At 36.1% G+C, this 16,356-nt stretch overlaps 1 gene segment (V, D, J or C); it reads right to left on the bottom strand.

Moving 5' to 3' along the window:
* Positions 1-311: 311 nt before the first annotated feature.
* On the bottom strand, positions 312-804 carry LOC131536977 (Ig heavy chain V region 5A-like). The segment is given in 2 exon segments: positions 312-655; positions 753-804. Coding segments are annotated over 2 exon segments (366 nt in total).
* Positions 805-16,356: the final 15,552 nt, after the last annotated feature.

Genomic DNA, 16,356 nt, shown 5'->3' with positions numbered 1-16,356 from the left:
GATGCCTTTTGTCTGAGGCTGTTTCACCCAATGCTTAACCGTACAAGACCTGACACTTGACATTGTTTTTGCTTTTTTTCTGAAAACCTTTCAGTCAGAGGCGCAATGCTGTTTAGTCCAATGGCTGAAGCCTTTTAGTCTGAGGTACAATGCCTTTTTGTCATATAACTGAGGTCTGAGGTCTTATGAAATGTGCCAAGAATACACTTGTATTCATTTTTGTGAACATTAAATATAACTGAAACTGGATCAGAAATACTGAAGATTTTAGTGCAAAGCTGTGTATTTGTGTGCCGAGTGTTAGTGTGGTTTTTGAACAAGGCAGTAGCTGCTCTGTGTCACTGTGACTGTCTGGCGCAGTAATACACAGCTGTGTCCTCAGTCTGCATATTCTGTCCTTGAAGAGTCACTGTGTTGCTGGAAGACTCTCTGGTAACTTGAAATCTACTTTTCAGTTTATCACTGTAATATGTGTTACCACTACCACACATCCTTCCAACCCATTCCAGAGCTTTTCCTGCAGGCTGCCGAATGAAGTCTGTGCAGTAGCTGCTGTCAGTCACTGAATATCCAGAGATTTTACAGGACAGTGTCAAAACCTGACCAGGACTTAAGACCATAGATTCAGTCTGCGTCAGTTCAACACAGTGGACACCTGAGAGGGAAAAATATCGACATGTTAGAAATATGACAACATTATGTATAACCAAGAGTGTTTTTATTCTGAAGTATCTCTAAGCTATTAGACTTACGAGAAACAGCTGCCAGCAGCAGCAACAACCAGAGAGACGAGGAGATCATGGTTTGAGACGTGTGAGAACAAGCTGCTTCTTTTCATCTTAATACTCAAATAACAAGGAGTAGGAGGAGGAATATTTGCATAATTCATTGCATCCAATTATCATCATGATGCTTAAGCAATATTTTGTTATGAAATGCAAAATTTGATTGTTCAGTTTTTATCAATTTCTTTATTTTTGGTGCAAATTATATTTGTTAATTAAATTATGCATTTACTTCAATTTATTAGGCTTGCCTCGCTTGTTTTTGTTTTACCAGCTGAATTAATGTCTATAATTTTTTGATAAGCTTGTTGTAAGCTTGTTGTTTTGATAAACAATTTCTGTACATCTGTATAAGCCAGAATGATGAAAATTATCAAAAACACTTTTAATTTGTAATACAATGATGGTGTTTTTGTACAGGGAGGCTGTTGGTGTCTGTCACTGTGTACGTCTGGCACAATAATACACAGCTGTGTCTTCAGCTCGCATATTCTGTCCTTGCAGTGTTATTGTGTTACTGGACGTGTCTCTGGTGATACTGAACTTGCTTTTCAGCGAATCCTTGTAGTATAAGCTTCCACCACTCCAGATCAATCCAATCCACTCCAGAGCTTTTCCTGCAGGCTGACGAATCCAGGCTGTATGCTCACTTGTAACTGAATATGAGACTTTACAGTTGATAGTGAGAGTGGCATCAGGACGGACAATCAGAGACTCAGGCTGAGTGAGTTCATATGAATCAATACCTGTATCAAATCAAATAATACCTGTTAGTAAAAGAGTATGATGTTAAAAACTGATAACAAGCTTTTTAGCAACAAAATGATGTATCACACAGAAAGTAGACTAAACTTACAGGATATCACTGCCAGAAGCAGCACTAAAGTTGAAGAGATCATGGTTTGTTTCACAGCACAGTTTGAATGAACTGAAGCGATTCTTCACTCTCTCTAGTGATCAGATGAATGTATAAACTGACTCATGCCTGCTGTTTAAATATGTAACAGGAGATTTACATAATCACACGGAGATGTTAATGAACTTCACATGCATCACACTGTCCTGAACATTATTTTAAACAAGGCTTTTAGCTGTGAATTTAATTAAGTTGTTATTTACAAGGATAGAGTCTATGAGCAGAAAATGTAGACAGTTTGCAGACAATGTAAGTAAGTAATTTAAACTACCAAGATTAAACTATCATGAAAAATAAATTTCATTATTCCATTATCTAATCATGCAATACATAAATTTAATGAGGCAAGCTCTGATGTAAACTAATGGAACTGCATTCTTATTCTATTTTTTTATTTCAATTTTTTCTCATGTTATCATTATTATTATTATTATATCAGGGCTCTTTAAAATCAAATTTATTGTTTCTAAAACATGGCATTAAATGTTATTTTTTCTTTAATTTACAATCTACAGATTGTAAATTATTTATTTCACATATTGTTTATGTTTATAAAATTATTTTATTGTCTAAATCTGACAGCAACAAGTAATTGTCAGACTGTGTCTCCGCATCCTGTGTTTTGCGGCATGTGCTCCAGTTGTATTGTAAACAATGATTTATAACAATATAGAAACGTCTATATTGCTTATCAATTTGAGCCCGATTGAGACGCAGAGGATATTAGTGAAGAGAATCGCGCAGAACCTGTGCAAGCACGGCTCTTAATGGTATGTTTGTTTGTTTGTTTTCTCATACGTTTAGATATGCTGTTATTATGCTACTGCTTATGTTAGCTTTTAATATACGGTTTTATCCTGATTAAAGCTTTAATACAGTACGGCAACCGCACACGCGTCCATGTATAACGCTTCTCATTGCTATGTGAAAATGTATAACTGGAACAGTTTGTTGGAACTGATCTGACGATCTGAATGAGAGAGAGAGAGAGAGAGAGAGAGAGATGCAGACCAGGGCGAGGAACAGTATTAAGAACAGCTGTTTTAGAACATTGATTTTGAAACTTGTGAATCCATTAGAATCGTTAGAAGACAGAATCGCGATTCATATATGAATAGATTTTTATGTGCACCCATAGTTTTCTCTTCCTCTTCTCTAAAGCAGCACAGCATGGCCTCGCCTCCTTCCTTACATGTTCCCGAGGGCGGGGTTTATCTGGGTCCGTGACGTATCAGACCCGGGAAGTAGTTTGTTGTAGTCCCTTACCAGCAGTTTTTGTAGGCATTAAATCTCCAGAATTTTAAAAGACGATATCTCTGTTTGCATTGAACTTTCAGCGCCGCAACTTTATAGATGTTGTTTACGCTCAAACAGCAACATTACACACTAACTAATGTTAAAAAAGTGAAATTGCAATAAACCACCTCTTTAAGTCAATAATCAAACAATCTAGGAGGTTAAATACTGATCAATAACTTGATGAATAATCAAACAAGACATAATGCAATCATTTTAATAAGAAATAATGTTATGATATGATTACTATCACTCTGGAGGATATGGGAGATCAATTTTCACTCCATCCACTCCTTCACAGTTATGAAGCTTATTTCATTGCTTTAGTTTAGAGTTTAAATGAAGTATCAGTGAAGCTGACAAGATGCAGCTGCTGCCAGCATTAGTAGAGCTGATGAGAAGATCAAGATTTATAGTTCATAGCTTTATTAGTCCTACTGATCCACAAAGCAGATACTCTTCTTGTCACAACCAGAACTTGAAAGCAGAGTGTGTTGAAACATCAAAGCACTAACCACTGTACTATAAAGCAGTGTGGACCCAAATTGCAGAGAATTACAAGAGGCAGGATTTGAGGAAAGCAAACAGTCTTTACTTAAAGTCCTTCTTGAAAACACAACAGTCAGGCATCATAAGCTGGGCTGAGGAAGGTACAAATCCACAGTGACTTGTAGGCAAAAAGTCCTTCTAAATAATCCAAGCCTGGATCCCAAGAGACCATGCATTAACCAAAGTTTGCCTAGACAGAAGAGTTTCAAGACTGAGCAAAGTTACAAACAAATGCAGGTCTTATATACACACACACTCTAACAAGCCAGGCACAGGTGATATCATTTAACTAATAATGAACAGGAACTCAGGAGAATGTTGTAGAAGGCTTTGTGCTGGCTTTTTCCCTCTGCTGGACAGTCCGTAGTGTGACTCTTCTTTTGTACTAAGAGCAAGTAAAGAATTTGCATACAGCTCTTCGGTTGTCCAAGTTAAGTTGCAGTAAGTTATTAATGCGCTGCTTTAATTGATGCACACAAATCCACACATATTACTCGCACACAAACACACACAGAGTGAGCGAGAGAAAGGGAGAGAGAGAGTCAGAGATCACAGATTGTAAATGACATATACGGTCACCCCACAACTAGCACAAATAGTTTTTGTGCAGCCCTGCTGTTTTTTGTCTTACTGTGAATCTCCACTCCAGTCCTTTCCCTGGTTTCTGACGGATCCAGCCCATCCAGTAGCTGCTCATTGAGAATCCAGACACAGTGCAGGACAGAGTCGCTGAGTCTCCAGGCTTTTTCACCACAGAATCTGAGGAGGTCAAAGACTGACCACTAACAGCTGAAAAACATGGAACAAATAATGTTAAATGATTTTGAACAATGAAACAGTAATATAGAACTAATGGGAGTTTCTCACATTAAATAATCATCAGTAGGAGTCCATACAGCATCTCCATTACCACAGTAAAACAGTTATAGCATAGGGTACACTGCAGCTGTTTTAGTCACTGACACACGCACTGACTGAAAGTTCAGCTTATAACAAAGTCTTTCAGGAGTCTGAGAGACACCGACCCTTCACACAAAATCATTTGCATTTTTGCAGGTTTGCAGACCTGTAGTTTAACGCAGTAATCTGATAATTATTACAGTAGACAAGGGTCAAATCTTCTCTTGTTTTAATAACTGAGCAAAGTTATATTACTTCGTGTTTATTTTTTTTTTTACTTTTTTCCTCATGGTGTGTTATCTGATATTGACCCAACACACTGTTAGACATTTCAAAGGGTTTTTACAGTAAGTTACTGTATTTAAGATTTACAGTAGCAAACTGTATTTGATTTATCAGTATACTACTGTAATTCATTCATTTTAATATAGATTTCATTAGATTTTATAATTTTTATATAGAATTCATTTTATTTTTACTCTACATAGGTACTACTGGCATTCAATTAAAACAGACACAATAATTATAAAATATCAAATTCTTTATTTAAAACATTGCATGTAAAACACTTAAAAATACAGACTTCCAATGCTGGAACAGTGCATCTTCACCATTTCTCCTGTCTTAGGATGTTTTGCAGTGCATTATGTTGTGTCCTCTGGATTCATCCTCACAAAGAATCTTTAGGCAACAGAAACATAATGGGGAAAAAAGACAAGCAGCCAAAGAATACATAGCCAACTGCAAAACCCAGGTGCTGCTCCAAAACGCGGCCACCATCTTTGCTCACCATCCACTTTGACAGAAATGTCTTCTCTGAAAAACAAGAAGTAGAAATAGCACACTTTTAAAAGGCAAACCTTATATAGAATACACAAACCTCTCAAAACCATAGTTGTTCTCTTACCATGAATTATCAGTCTCAGGGTGGCTGGCCTGCTCATGTCTTTCTCGATGCTTCATTGCAGTTGCCTTTAAAACAAATACAAAAAAATGCAGTAAATCTTAAATTCCATTAAAAACTATAACAAACTAATTCTAAAACTAGAAAGGCAGCTAGCCATAAAACTAGTTTAACCATGTTAACACTGGCCAACATTAACTACTAACACCTGAACTAAACTTCACATTAGTTAACCTAATGTTAATATAAGATAAGCGTTCCTCATTAAAAACAATTTTAATTTGGTAACCTAATTCAATAAGCTGACAAAAGTCGTTTGAAACGACAGCGCAGTTTACCATGGTAAAGTTTGTTACCGCCATGTTGACTAGTAAATGTTACTAATGTTAGGTAAACTGGTGTGCAAAAATCTGACACAAACACACAGACAAACGTACATATATTTTTTACCTTGCTTGCTGGTCTTATTCTCTCGTAAAGTGCATCGACACACAGCGCAGATGTTCTCTGGAGCTCTTCCACTCTCGCGGGTTCATCCCCGGGAAAAACCCATGGCGTTACCCCGCTGCTTCCGTGTCTTCCTCGGACGCGAGTGGTGCGGCGCAACCCGACAACAATATAGAACCCATTATATATATTATCCACAGTGGATGCGGACAGCAAACTGATGCCCCGGTATATTTCTGACGTACAGATGTACTCCAAGCGCTCGCACTGTTTCTGACATAAAGTACAAACGGATTTTCCAATCATTGTAGTCAGTCCCAAGCTGTTGCGGCGTTATAGACACGGTGTAGGGCAAATTGTGTCAACCCAAATGTAAGAAGTGAGGAAAATAAAACGACTTCAGTATAATGGCGCCAAAGAGACAGTTACAGTAGTATACAGCAATTTAAAAAAAAAATACAGTAAGTCTCTGTATTTGGGGTCTGACGTCACAGAAAATTCCCATGATGCAAAGGGTATTACAGTTATTTACTGTAAAGGGAATTTTCAGTATTACACTGGGTGATATACAGTAAATAACTGTGGAAATTACAGAAATGTCTAACAGTGCATGATGAAAGATTATCATTGCTCAGTCATTTTCCATACAGTTTCTAGCTCAGCAGGGAAGTTTTTCTTGATTTATGCTTGCATGATTTATGCTTTTTCCCAGATGAATGTCATTGCACTCTTTAAAATAAAGGTACTTCACGATGCCATAGAAGAACCGTTTTGTCTAAAAATAAAGAACCTTTAACATCTGAAGAAACTTTCTGTTTTACAAAAGGTTGTTTGTGGTGAAAGAAGGTTCTTCAGATTATAAAAAGGTAGGAAAGAGATGGTTCTTTAAAGAAACTTTGACTGAATTGTTCTTTGTGGAACCAAAAATGGTTCTTCTATGGCATTGCTGTGTAGAACCTTTTAAACACCTTATTTTTAAGAGTGTAGTATCCAGGGCCGCTGCTGACCAAATGGGTGCCCTAAGCAGGATTGTATTGTTGTGCCCCCTCCCTCAAATATTATGGAAGTAAAAACAACAACAACAAAAAACACCTACTATAGGGGTCAAAATAGAACTTTAATAAAATATAAAAGTAAATAAATAAAAATTTGGAATTAAATGGTATTATTTACAAATTATAATTGTAGCTCTAGACAGTTACCTATGGCTATTATTTTATTAATACAGTTGTCTGATTGTTTTTATGGCCTCAAGCATTCAGAAATCATGCAAAAGGAAATTAAGCAGTTTTACTACGATAAAAACATGGTTAATTTTTGTAAGGGTGGTGATGTCCACATGTTTTTTGTTGAAGAAATTATAGAGGCTCTGTCATCTATAGCAAAAAGGTGGCCAAAAAAAATTAAAGATTAAGTGGATATTTGAATTAAATGTTTGGTCACTTGCCTTTTAAACAAGGATATGATCGTCCTATAAGTGTAACAGCAGCAATTACCAGGCTTTTGGCACCCTTCACAGGCATTTATAACATGTAAAAAAAACAAAAAAAACAACAGACTCCATCACAAAATGTGTAATGGTTTTACTACGGGTTTTACTTTACTAACGGAAACTGTAATGGACCCTGTGGGTCTCTACTGGTAATTGGTCATCTTCTATTGGCTTCTATTCTATTAGTATTCTCTGTGATGGTTCTATTGTTTTTTTTTGTTTGTTTTTTTGTTTGTTTGTTTTTGTTTTCTATTGTTTTGGGGTTTTTTTCAGCCGGGTTACCTCATTGTTTTTATATAATGCATTTTAAGTCATTTTAAAGGCTGTTGTTGGGTAAGGTTTGTTTTTATAACCACAAAAAAAAAAAAAAAAACTATATTATTATCTTAATACTTCTTTGTATATTATTATTTGAAGTAACAAAATTAATTAATTTTTGGTTAATTTGCGGTTACCATGGCTACAAGATGATTTTTTTTTTATATTCCTATTAAAACCATGGCTAACTTTTGTAAGGGAACATGGAAACTCAGAGAGAATATTAGACACGTTGGTGGTGGTGAAATTATTACCGACATGAAAACACGTTATTAACCTCAACACCCAAAAAGGTTTCACGGGATTAAGAATGTAGCCTACCTGGAAGTGACGCACAGGCTTCGTTTTCATCCCTTTTTTTTTTTTTTTCTTGGCGCCGGATTTCTGATGTCTTTTACAATACAAATGCAAGTTTTATTTTTATAGCACATTTAAAACAACTGCCATTGACCAAAGTGCTTACCAGCATCAATACATAGTCACAAAAACAAAATTCAACAAAATTCAACAAAATTCAACATTAAAAAGTACAACCTGATCCCTCTAATCGACTCCAAAAGCTCTACTAAAAAGGTACGATTTCAATCTAGACTTAAAAGCATCCACAAATGGGGAAGATTTAATATGCATTGGGAGAGGGTTCCATAAACGGGGAGCAGCCACTGAAAAGGCCCTATCGCCCTTAGATTTTAATCTTGTTTTAGGAACATGAAGAATCATCTGATTCGAAGATCTCAAGTTTCTTGAATTTTGATAAGGAATTAAAAGGTCAGCGATATATTTTGGAGAAATGCCATGCAACGCTTTAAAAATCATCAACAAAACCTTGAATTCAATTCTAAATTCTACAGGCAACCAGTGTAAAGAAACCAAAACTGGAGTAATTCTCTCTCTCTTCAATGTGTGCATCAAAAGTCTGGCAGCAGCATTTTGTACTAATTGAAGACGAGATAACTGACCCTGTGAGATACCTATATATACAGAATTACAGTAATCAATGTGTGATGACACAAAAGCATGAATAAGAGTCTCCAGGTCCTTAAAAGAAAGAATAGATTTCAGTTTAGAAATAATTCTAAGTTGATAAAAGGCAGCCTTCACAACACTAGAAACCTGTTTATCTAAAACTGAAGCTGAATCCATTGTAACACCAAAATTCTTAACATGATCTGAAACACTTATCTTCATAGAGGCCAACCTACTTATAATTTCCTTGGAAGCAGAGGAAGGTCCAAAAACAACACACTCAGTCTTATTAGTATTAAAGATGAAGAAAGTTGCTTGCCAACCAGGCTCTTATCTCACCTAAACACTGAACAAGTTCCTCAAAAGATTGAGATGCACTTGGATCTACTGGGATATATAACTGAGTATCATCTGCATATAAATGATACATAATATTATATTTACGAAAAATTGAACCCAAAGGGCCCATATATAATGAAAATAAAATAGGCCCAAGAATAGACCCCTGAGGCACACCACTACGTAATTTAGCTGATGTCGAACACAAATCGCCAAGGCAAACCGAGAAAGATCTATTATTTAAGTATGATTTGAACCAATCTAAGGCAGTACCCCTAACACCAACATCTTCCAAACGCTGCAATAAAATACCATAATCAACTGTATCAAAAGCAGCTGTGAGATCAAGTAAAATAAGAATAACTACCTTTCCAGAATCAACTGCCAAAAAATATCATTAAAAACCTTAAGAAGGACGGATTCTGTACTATGAAGAGACCTAAAACCTGACTGGAACATACAGGTGCTGGTCATATAATTAGAATATCATCAAAAAGTTGATTTATTTCACTAATTCCATTCAAAAAGTGAAACTTGTATATTATATTCATTCATTACACACAGACTCATATATTTCAAATGTTTATTTCTTTTAATTTTGATGATTAGAGCTTACAGCTCATGAAAGTCAAAAATCAGTATCTCAAAATATTAGAATATTTACATTTGAGTTTGAATAAATGACCATCCCTACAGTATAAATTATGGGTATCTCTTGTTCTTTGAAACCACAATAATGGAGAAGACTGCTGACTAGGCAATGATGACAAAGACGAACATTGACGCCCTCCACAAAGAGGGTAAGTCACAGAAGGTCATTACTGAAAGGTGTGGCTGTTTACAGAGTGCTGTATCAAAGCATATTAAATGCAAAGTTGACTGGAAGGAAGAATTTGGGTAGGAAAAGGTGCACAAGCAACAGGGATGACCACAAGCTTGAGAATACTGTCAAGCAAAGCCGATTCAAACACTTGGGAGAGCTTCACAAGGAGAGAACTGAAGCTGGAGTCAGTGCATCAAGAGTCACCACGCTCAGACGTCTTCAGGAAAAGGGCTACCAAGCCACTTCTGAACCAGAGACAACGTCAGAAGCATCTTAACTGGGCTGTGGAGAAAAGTCCTCTTTTCAGATGAAAGTATATTTTACATTTCATTTGGAAATCAAGGTCCCAGAGTCTGAAGGAAGAGTGGAGAGGCACAGAATCCATGTTGCTTGAAGTCCAGTGTGAAGTTTCCACAGTCAGTGATGATTTGGGCTGCCATGTCATCTGCTGGCGTTGGTCCACTGTGTTTTCTGATGTCCACAGTCAACGCAGCCATCTACCAGGAAATTTTAGAGCACTTCATGCTTCCTTCTGTTGATAAGCTTTATGGAGATGCTGATTTCATTTTCCAGCAGGACTTGGCACCTGCCCACACTGCCAAAGGTACCAAAAGCTGGTTCAATGACCATAGTGTTACTGTGCTTGATTGGCCAGCAAACTCGCCTGACCTGAACCCCATAGAGAATCTATGGGGTATTGTCAAGAGGAAGATGAGAGACACCAGACCCAACAATGCAGATGAGCTGAAGGCCACTATCAGAGCAATCTGGGCTCTCATAACATCTGAGCAGTGCCACAGACTGATCGACTCCATGCCACGCCGCATTGCTGCAGTAATTCAGGCAAAAGGAGCCCCAACTAAGTATTGAGTGCTGTACATGCTCATACTTTTCATTTTCATACTTTTCAGTTGGCCAAGATTTCTAAAAATCCTTTCTTTGTATTGGTCTTAAGTAATATTATAATATTTTGAGATACTGATTTTTGACTTTCATGAGCTGTAAGATCTAATCATCAAAATTAAAAGAAATAAACATGTGAAATATATCAGTCTGTGTGTAATGAATGAATATAATATACAAGTTTCACTTTTTGAATGGAATTAGTGAAATAAATCAACTTTTTGATGATATTCTAATTATATGACCAGCACCTGTATCTATAACAGCATTTGTATTAATTATATTAATACAAATGCTAATTATTAATTATATTTGAAAAATATTTTGCTTTTGCAACCTTCACAATAGACTGAAAATTTGCCAAGGCTTCTCTTAATATATCAAATTAAACTTGCAACCTATCTTTCTTCCATTTCCGTTCAGCCCTTCTGCAAATTTTCCTTGAGGTACGAATTTCATCATTCATCCACGGCTGTGATTGTTTATTTGATTCCCTATATTTTAAGGGTGCTCTCTCATCTAAAATTTCTGTACAAACCGAATTAAAATAATTAAAATACCCTTCCACACTATGGTTCTGAGAAGAAAACTCTAAATCATGACAAAATGAAGAGGCAAAAAAGGCCTCTGAAAATTTATCAACGGGCATAGTTGTCCATCAGTTAATAATTTGCATTCAGCCGCGAGCGGTCGCGGGTGCGGATGCGGGAATGGCACGTCACTGTTATTTTATTTATTTTTATTTATTTATTTATTTTTTTTCAGCAACTGGGATGGTGCCCCCCTGGGAGTTGGTGCCCTACACAAAATGCGTACTCTGCGTATAGGGAGCGGCGGTACTGGTAGTATCAGTGTCATGCTTATTTTGTGGGGTAAGGATTACAAGATGTTCAGCTTGCGTAACTCAAACATGTCCGCCCCATTTCTCATGATGAGTTTTTGAACAGCTGCTTGTATTAGTGTTTTCACAGTGTGTCTCTTGCACAGTAATACACCGCAGTGTCTTCAGTCTTCAGCTGATTCATATGCAGATAGAGATTAGAGCTGTCCTTAGATGCTGTGAATCTGCCCTGCACTGACTGAGCTGAGCTCTTGTAAGAATCTGAATAATAATGAATAATCCATTCAAGTCCTTTTCCAGGTGCCTGACGGATCCAATACATGTTAGTGCCACTAACAGAAAACCCACTGCAGGCACAGGTCAGTTTGTAGGAAGCACCTGGAGACACAACTACTGACTGTTCAGACTGTGTGAGCACAACCTGACAGTCAATACCTGTGGATAAACACAACATTTAAAACAGAATCATGAATATGTATTTATTTACAGTTAGTTTTTTTTTTTTTTTTGAGGGAATTTACTTACAAGACACAGCAGCCAGCAACAGCAAGAGATGTGAAGTGAACATTGTTTATATGAAGGCTGAACTGGTGGTGAGTCCTCCACTCCATAGTGTAGCTGTTTAAATATGAAACAGACATCAATTAATTTGCATTGAAACTTTCAATTAGCAAAATCTGTGGAGTCAAAGGAGCTTGAGACTATTGAGGTTCATTTCATGGTCAATAGTACCACCTATTAATATGGAAATAATATTGTACTTGAATGAATAAATGTGATTATTTTTCACAGCAGGCATGTATACCCCTCAGTTCCATCAAACAGATGTGACATTGTGTTTTGTTTGTGAGAAAGTATGTAAAGGACTTTGTAGAGCTTTAATGGGTTGTAGAATAGTAAACAGATTAGATTAGATTAGATTAGATTCAACTTTATTGTCATTACACAAGTACAGGTACAGGGCAACGAAATGCAGTTTAGGTCTAACCAGAAGTGCAATAGCAGCAAGTGCAGTATATACAATGGTTGAATAAGTGCAGGACAAGGATATGTACTGAATATATGTATAAATATATATAGAAAGATGGATATTAATATAAACAGAATTTACAGGTGAATATGTATAGTGAATAAATATACAGATGGCTATTACTATAAACAGAATTTACAGGTGATATGTACTATCAATATAATATATATACAGATGACTATTACTATAAACAAGGTGTAAAAGTGCAGTGGAAGTGATTGCATATTACAATTAGACATACGGTGCAAAATGTTAATGTTAACAACAGTCGGCAGTGCAAATGAGCATAGTCCAATTTAGGTATGGTAGTGCAAGATACAAAAGTAAACAGTTGTTACTGTAATAAAAATTTACATTCAGTAGTGCAAATAAGGCAGATGTGAGGTAGGAGAGAAGAGTTAATAATATATGAGGAAGTGGATCAACGGGGGTTAGAGTTCAGATCAGATCAGCACTTTTCCAATATCAGGTTGTTGTTGTCGATGCACTTCTTGCGAAACTAAGCTGATTCCAGACAGTTGTTGTTGTTGTTATGGTTTATTTTTCTAGTAGGGCCACAAAATCAGGATTACTATATGCAACGGATATGTCAGCTGTTACTTCAGTGACTCTTTATTTGAGCTTTTCTTTATTAAACTTACAAATTCACTTTTTGCTTACCATTAAAGTGATTTCACTATAATTACATCGATCAGCAGTAAGCATGTGAGGTCAACATCATGTCAACATCACACTCTACTTGTAAGGGCTACGCTACGTCTATTTTTTCCATGCTAGCAATAAACACGTTGAAAATAATGCACTATAAGCATGTTTGCCAACACAATCTCAAAGTAGCCTTTTATAAAGAAAATCAAAGACTGAATTACTCGCCCACTGCTTTAAAACATTCATCTTTTGTTGGGTATGATTCAACGCATTATGGAAAACACACAGACACTTTATATTTAGTAAGTCTTTTTTAAAAAAAACTAAAAAACAAGAGTGGTCTAGAGTGGTCCAGGGGGTGGTTAGGTCCAGATTTCTCTTCAGTTGCTGATGGTGTATGATGTAAAAAAAACAAATATCCATCTATGCCACACCCATATACTATTATCAGCAAAAATGCAGATTAGTCACGGAACAACTGACACAAATGAGATCGGTGGAGACATTAGTAAACTGATTTGATTTATTAATTTATTTACAATTTTTTTTTTTTTTTTTTTTTATGTATTAAAATAAATAGGGATGTCCTGATCAGGTTTTATGTGTCCCCAATTGTTTGGTGCACAATTCAAGTACATTAAAGTTATTAAAATCAATCCAATGCATACAGAGTTGTGCAGAGAGTGCAAGCAGGCTAATAGATATATAATACAATCTCTCTTTACGCACACAATATATAAATAATTATATGCATATTTATATGCATATTTATTTTTGAGCTGAAAAAAAGTTAGTGTAATATATTAAAATCTTTATTAAAATTAATAAAATATTTCAGTCATTTGTATTAGTGCTGGGCGGTATACCGGTTCATACCGAATACCAGTATTTATTTTTCTTATATGAATTTTTAAAATACCGCAATACCGGTCCCAGATAGCAAATAGTAATTGAAACGATGTTAAATCAACATCCCACTGTCAACGATAAAATCATTGAATCAACGTCGAACTCTGATGTTGATTCTTCATCATGTTGCACCCTCTATTATCATTGAAACAACGTTTAAATCATACCTAGAGATCAACAGAATTTCAATGGTATTTCGATTACAATGGATATTGAAACAATGTTGAAATCCCAGCATATCAACAAAACTTCAATGGTGTTTTAGTATACCACAGCTAGGTTTAATCTGAAGGTCTGTAATTTTAATATAATATTAAAAACATTATTATTAGGCTATAATCCTGCTTTATCGACAGCTAGGATGGGCTAGCAAAATATAGAAAATAGAAATACCTTTAGGCTATAACCTAGACTAGCACAAATGACACCCCACGCATTCTTTAAAAATTAAACAATCATTTTTATTGTATTATTTCTTTTTTTTTTTCTTTTAAAGTGCTAACTCCTGCTGCGTCTGTCTGCTGCAGCCACTTCAGATGAGGCTTATTATACTAAAGACTTGCTTACTTGAAAAACGATGTGGATTAATGATCTGAAAAAAAGGACAAAAAGTAAATCACAGTGTCAGTAAACAGCAATTCAATTCAGAATCATCCACTGAAAGGTTTTTCTAAAGACTGAACAATTTTTATTCATGAATAATGGACTCCGTTCACTATATTTAAGTACAAGATACCTATATCACGTTACATGACGTAATTTTCTGTCACATGTGCTATAATGTCTGAATGGAACATATATCCACCTGCCACGCAAAGATTTTACCCCCTCTCTCAGCTTGCCATCTCATAGTTAGGTAAATCATTTTATATTTCTGGGTAGAAACGCATTTTTGTCGAGGCTGTATAAGACGGACTACATTCAAAGCACTTTTCAAAACTGCCCAATATGTTCATGGATGTATTCGAATTAAAGGGAGGCAAAGGATTAGCTTGCAGTGACATCTTTCATAAGGACAATTTATGAGGCCAAGTGACTCTAAAAAAAAAAATCATGTTTATTATTTTATTAAATCAGAACTAATTGTTAACTCAACAAATTAAATATAAATAACTGGATACTTATAACTAATTAAATAGTAAATGTATTGATTAGAGTTACCATAGACAAAAGATTTTTCTGGTTGGCTAAATTGCACATTAATTTCTGCTTAAATACTGGGTGCATGGAGGAATATGCATAAATCTCACCGCAAAAACAGGCTAATAAATTAACGAGGCATTTTAATTGTTTCTAAATGAAGTATGTGGGGCTAAGACGCCAGGCCTGGTTGTCAGGCGCTGTATAACAGCGCTTCCCCGCACTCAGAAAAGGTGCAGAAGATCATCAAAAATCGTGATATCGCATAAGCAGTATGAAACGACTGTTATCATTTCTGAAAACAAACACAATGGAGTTACAAAACTGTATCGCACATCGCAGCCCTGCTCGAGGATTATTCATATTTTGGATTTGTAGGCTATTACGAGATGGTCTAATCGGCATTTCCAGTTAACATTACAACTCGAGACAGTTCTGCATTGAATAAAGTAAAGGTAAACCATGTCTTTTGTGTAATTCTGGCCCGCCGCTGCTGTGGGTAGAGCACTATGCTAGCGTTGGTTCCGCCGGTGTTCTCCGGCGGTCAGAAGAAATAGCGGTGCTGTGTTAATAGATTTCACGACACTAGCAATGGGTACAGACATGTATTTTGAGCTAGCTGTCACAAAAATAGACTGGACCAATGAGGTTTTGCTAACTTTATAACCTAAAAGAGATCAAGTACTTTTGGCAGATTTTGACACATTGGTAGGCTAAAACAAAAATCTATTTCAGTGACTGCAGCACTGCGTCGGTTACTACATTAACCATCATGTTAACGATCAACCTAACAGTATTTGATTTGGTACAATTCATTCATATCGAACATTACATGCTTACCTGTACGCTTGTGCCAAGGTCCAGAAATGATCTGTGTCCGGTGCAGTACGTTGGTGTTGATCTCCCGGTCAACCAAAAATTGATGGATTTTCAATCATATTTCCCAGTCAACTATATATCGATGCATTTTCAATCATATTTCCCGGTCAACTATATGCCGATGACTCTTCAACAACAGCGTCGTTTCCCGGTCAACTATAAATCAATGACTTTTCAACACATTCAGCGATCGCCCGGTAAACCAAATATCAATGCTTAATCAATCATAAAGATAACTATAGATCAATGTTGTTCCAATATTGTTGCCATC

Source organism: Onychostoma macrolepis, chromosome 03, assembly GCF_012432095.1.
Source record: "Onychostoma macrolepis isolate SWU-2019 chromosome 03, ASM1243209v1, whole genome shotgun sequence".
NCBI classification, from domain to species: domain Eukaryota; kingdom Metazoa; phylum Chordata; class Actinopteri; order Cypriniformes; family Cyprinidae; genus Onychostoma; species Onychostoma macrolepis.
This window is presented reverse-complemented; position numbering and strand designations above follow the sequence as displayed.